This window comes from Arachis ipaensis, chromosome B4, assembly GCF_059453495.1.
Source record: "Arachis ipaensis isolate K30076 ecotype BB chromosome B4, ASM5945349v1, whole genome shotgun sequence".
Classification (NCBI taxonomy): Eukaryota; Viridiplantae; Streptophyta; class Magnoliopsida; order Fabales; family Fabaceae; genus Arachis; species Arachis ipaensis.
In genome coordinates, this window is record NC_142439.1 from 17895719 (window position 1) to 17901438 (window position 5720).

The window sequence follows — 5720 nt, forward strand, 5'->3', positions numbered from 1 at the left end:
AAGGGATAAGTATGATTTTGGTCCCTAACGTAGGGGCCAGAAATTAATTTCGTCCCTAGCCTTTTTTTGCAACAAAATGGTCCCAAAGGTTCCAGTTTGTTTTAAAATCGTCCTTTGAGCCCAAAAATAATTTTTTAAGACCAAAATGCCCCTGCTGGTTGCTATTCCTTATCGCAAAATCATTTTGCCTTCCCCAAGCAAGGCATTGTCTGAGAATAGGATTGCAGAGTAAAACGTTTGTGTGAAACGATTGTGTGAAACCCTTGGAAGGCCTTCTTGCGAGGACTGTCCGGCGTTGGTAGCTCGAGCGAGGTTGCTGGGAAACTTCCTGCATTGTTGACTTGGCTTCGTTCCTATAGAAAGCCCTTGGTGAGGTAAGCATTATTTGAATGCAATTTCTCCTTTGTTGATGGACGTAACCGGTTTAGGGTTTAATGTGGATCGTGTGAAGGTGTGTGGAAGGCTAGGGTTTGAATTGATTGTAGTTGTTGTTGTTGTTGTTAGTTGGTTTACTAACGCCCTGTGTTGATTAATAGGGTTGTTCGGGAAGGAGATGTCACTCTTCAACATGCGGGTGCACCATGGTGGGGCATTTGGATATGAGAATGGTGTGCTCAAGTACTTGAAGGGTCAATCTACAGTCGTGGAAGACATTGACGGCGATCGGTGGAGTGTGTTTGAGGCATACGAGGAGCTGAGGCAGCTTGGATACTTGAAGTCCACCATCGCTGCGTTATGGTACAAAGACCCAACTGGGGATGATTATGAGAGTCAATTAAAGCTGTTGACAGGTGACACAGAGGCAATTGAAATGTGTACCATAGCATGGAGGAGAGGCTTTGTTGATCTATTTGTGGTGCATGAGGTTGGGGATGCCGAGGGGTTTCCGGAGGTCGGTTTTCTGGACGTGGGGGGAGAAACTGTAGGCGGCGAGAGTGAGGAACCTTTAAGTGGTGGTCTGGATTTAGTGGTGTTCGAAGGGAACGTACAAAAGACTGATGGAGTTGGGGTTGCGACTGAAGCCGAATGCCAGAAGAAGGACGGTGGAGTGGAATTAGGCCAAGAGGGACATGAGGCGGATAGTGACTGTTCATACCCTGGGTCGAACTGTCCGACCCGGGATATTTAGCGACAAATCAACCGACCTCTTCAGGTCAGACTATCCGACCTCTTCACAAAGAGTTCGGCCAAAATTATCAGAGAAGCCCAAAGAAGGCCCAAATAAAGGGACACAGCCCAATTTAAAGGCAGTTAAAGCCTAGAAAGATAAGGGCGGTTCCCCAGAAGATAAGATGACCTCACTCAAAGATAAGATAAGATAAGATAACTATCTTATCTCCAAAAAGGTCACTCCACACCATTATAAATACACTGGAGCACCCAGGTATAACTCATACTCTGATTTTACTAAAAACCTGTTAATACCCTTGCTAACTTAAGCATCGGAGTCCCTTGCAGGTACCACCACCCTCCGGTGACAAAGGATCAGCAGCATTGTTAGTCCAACAAGTCGGGCGCGACAGCTCCGGCCACCATCCACCAGCCGGACACGTCATCTCCGACTAATATAGAAGATCTCGTCCGAGATTGACCTACAGTTTCAGGTAACCCTCGAAACATTGGCGCCGTTGCTGAGGATAGACCCTAAGTTAATGTGCCACAAGCTGGAAGTTTACCCAAGATCTCGGCCAGTACAGCAGAGGCGTAGAAAGCTCGGACCAGAACGATCCCAAGCTGTGGAAGAGTAGGTACAAGCTCTACTGGAGGCAGGATTCATAAGAGAAGTCAAGTGTCCACTATGGCTAGCTAACGTTGTCTTGGTGAAAAAATCAAATGGGAAGTGGCGGATGTGCACTGACTACACTGATCTCAACAAAGCCTGCCCAAAGGATCCATATCCACTCCCAAGTATCAACGCTCTGGTGGATGCCTCCTCCAGATACAAATACCTCTTGTTCATGGACGCCTACTCAGGATACAATCAAATCCCAATGTACCCATCTGATCAAGAAAAAACTTCATTCTTAACCCCGAAAGCAAACTACTGCTACATCGTCATGCCTTTCGGACTCAAAAACGCAGGAGCTACCTATCAAAGATTAATGAATAAGGTCTTTGCAGACCACATCAGGAAAATCATGGAAGTCTACGTGGATGACATGTTAATAAAAACACAAAGTGAAGAGACGTTATTGTCAGACCTCACCCAAGTATTCGACACTATAAGAAGACATGGCATGCGGCTTAACCTTGCAAAATGCACATTCGCAGTAGAAGCTGGAAAATTCTTGGGTTTTATGCTCACACAAAGAGGAATCAAGGCAAATCCGGATAAATGCCGGGTCATACTCGACATGAAGTGCCCGTCTTGCGTCAAAGAGGTACAACAACTCAATGGAAGATTGGCAGCCTTGTCCAGATTTCTAGCTGGATCAGTAATAAGATCTCTCCCCTTCTATGCCACTCTAAGGAAGGGAAAGAGGTTCGAATGGACAACGGAGTGCGAGCAGGCCTTCCAAGATTTCAAAAGGTTCCTGGGACAACCACCTATCCTAACTCGGCCACGGGAAGGAGAACCACTTATACGTACCTCGCAGTAGGAAGTCGGGCAGTAGTCTCAGCATTGGTCCGAGAAGACGACAGTGGGCAACAACCTGTATACTTCATCAGCAAGGCACTACAAGGATCTGAACTGAACTACCAAAAAATAGAAAAATTCGCCTATGCTCTCATATTAACATCTCGACAAATTTGTCCGTATTTCCAAGCCCACATTATCAGGGTTCGGACCAACCAGCCAATAAAAGGCATTCTACAGAAAACAGATTTAGCAGGAAGAATCTTACAATGGGCAATCGTGTTGTCCGAATTCGACCTTCAATATGAAGCTCGGACAGCCATCAAATCACAATATTTGGCCGACTTCATTGCAGAATTTGCAGACACCCCGAAAATTCCTACAAAATGGAATCTCTATGTAGACGGTTCCTCAAACAAAACTGGAAGTGGCGCGGGTGTGATAATTGAAAGCGACCAGGGAACCTAAATCGAACTTTTTCTCAAATTCGGGTTCCCTGCCTTAAACAACCAAGCTGAGTATGAGGCACTACTAGCTGGTTTGAAGCTGGCTAAAGAGGTTGGAGCTCAAAAGCTTATCATCTTCAGCGACTCACAGATAGTCACTTCACAAATAGCAGGGAATTATCAAGCCAAGGATCCCACCATGAAAAAGTACTTGGACAAGACCAAGGAACAGCTCGGACAACTCGGGGAATACTTGGTCCGCCACATACCCCGAGAATAAAATGCTCGAGCTGATGTACTCTCAAAATTAGCCAGCACCAAACCAGGGGGCAATAATAGAAGCCTCATCCAAGAGATGCTGCAGAACTCGTCAATCTCGGAAGAAGAAAAGGTCCTAACCATAACAGGTCTGGATCAAGGATGGATGACTCCCATAATTAATTACCTCAAAATAGAAACATTCCCTACAGATAAGAAGGAAGCCAAGAGGTTAAAATGGGAAGCAAAATACTACACCATCATAAATAATACTCTATACAAGAGAGGGATTTTAACACCGCTATTAAAATACGTGCCGACTTCCAATACAAAAGAAGTTTTAGAAGAAGTACACAGCGGCATCTGTGGCAACCATCTCAGGGCACAAGCACTCTCCAAGAAAGTACTCCGAGCTAGATTTTATTGGCCAACCTTACAAAAAGAAGCAACAGAATTCGTGAAGACATGTCCACCATGTCAGAAACATGCCAACTTTCACATTACCCCGCCAGAGGAGCTCATCAGTGTAACCTCACCCTGGCCATTTGCAAAATGGGGACTCGATCTTCTCGGACCCTTCCCTCAAGGATCAGGACAAGTTAAATTCCTCATAGTAGGGGTAGACTATTTCATAAAATAGATCGAGGCAGAATCCCTAGCTAACGCCACTGCTCAAAGAAGTCAAAAATTCCTATATAGAAACATTGTCGTAAGGTTTGGGGTTCCATACTCCATCACCATAGACAATGGCACTCAATTTATAGACGCAGGCTTCAGAAAACTGGTGGCCGATCTGAACATAAAACACCAATTCACATCCGTAGAACACCCTCAGGCTAATGGACAAGCAGAAGCTGCTAACAAAGTCATATTAGCCTGGCTAAAACAGATATTGCAGGATGCAAAGGGAGCCTGGGCCGAAGAGCTCCCACAAGTCCTATGGGCATATCGGACAACTTCACACTCCACCACAAAGGAATCACCCTTCCGGTTAGCTTACGGAATGGAGGCAATGATCCTAGTGGAGGTCGAAGAAGGGTCGCCCAGAGTGATCCACTACAATGAAGAGACCAACTCCCAACTTCAAAAGGAAGAACTCGACCTACTTCTAGAAATCCGAGAAAGAGCTCGGATCAGGGAAGAGGCATTAAAACGTCGAATGGCTTCGAGATATAATCAAAAGGTAGTACCGCGAGGCTTTGCCGAGAATGATCTCATCCTAATCCAAAATGATATCAGAACAACTCGACCTGGAGAAGGAAAGCTGGCAGCAAACTGGAAAGGACCCTACCGAGTCATAGAAGTACTTTGAAAAGGCTACTATAGACTGTCCGAACTCGAAGGGCGAGAGCTTCCCAGGTCATGGCACTCTTGCAACCTACGAAGGAATTATAGCTAGAGGTAATAAGGATCTTAGGATAAGGTGCACTCTTTTTCCTGAAAAGGTTTTTTAATGAGACACCGAGCCAAGACTCATAAAATACCTAAAGGAGTAAAAATTCCACATGTATATATTTGCATATTTTCTATTTTGAATAAAGTTTTTCAGATTTTCTACAAAACCTTTATCAAGATGCATTAATCTGAAAACGGAAAAATTCATCGCCCGATTATAAAGCTACAGATCGGCAGAAAGTGAAAACCAAATTAACTTCACGATCACGGTAAAGACCAACAAAGATGAAAACCAAATTCATCAAAAGGTCAACCAACGGGGATCAAACCCAATTTCTACGAAATCGGCAAAGATGAAAAAGCAAAAACAGAATAATGCAAGAAGTTATCGAAAGTGATCCATAGAAAGGACTTGACGAGGTCTTAATAAAATGGGTTGCTAAAAATAACTTAAAGACCGGCCGACGAAGAAGTCGGACCAGTCGACCACAATAACCCAAGTTATAAAAAGTAAATCCCTGGAAAGAGGCCTGGCCAGCCCTAAAAAAGAGGATTACTAGAAATAACTTAGAAGGGCCCGACATAATGAAGTCGGCCCAGAACAAAAAGTTATAAAAGTAATCCCTAAAAGAGACTGGTGTGCGAAATCGTGATCATTCCTTCTGTTCATACCTTGGGTCGAGCTATCCGAACCGGGATGTTCAGTAGCAAAGCGACCGACCTGTTTAGGTCAAGCGGACCGACTTCTTTACGAAGAACTCGGCCAAAACGACAAGAAAGCCCAATAAAGGGCCCAAATAGAGGAACACGACCCAAATCCAGAGGCTACCCAAGCCTACAGAGATAAAGGCGGTTCCCTTGAAGATAAGCTGACCACGCTCAACATAAGATAAGATAACTAACTTATCTTATCAGAAAGGTCACATCTCAGCACTATAAATACACTGGAGCACCCAGGTATAACTCATACTCTGATTCTACATAAAAACCTGCTTAATACCCGTGCTAACTTAAGCATCAGAGTCTCTTGCAGGTACCCCCCA

The 5720-nt window shown here is 44.6% G+C and overlaps 1 protein-coding gene across 1 annotated transcript; it reads left to right on the plus strand.

Annotated features, from left to right (window-relative positions):
* Positions 1-553: 553 nt before the first annotated feature.
* On the plus strand, positions 554-1129 carry LOC148566812 (uncharacterized). The gene has a single exon (XM_088484441.1). It carries the CDS (start codon positions 554-556, stop codon positions 1127-1129), a length of 576 nt encoding a protein of 191 aa, XP_088340567.1.
* The last annotated feature ends 4591 nt before the right edge of the window (positions 1130-5720 follow it).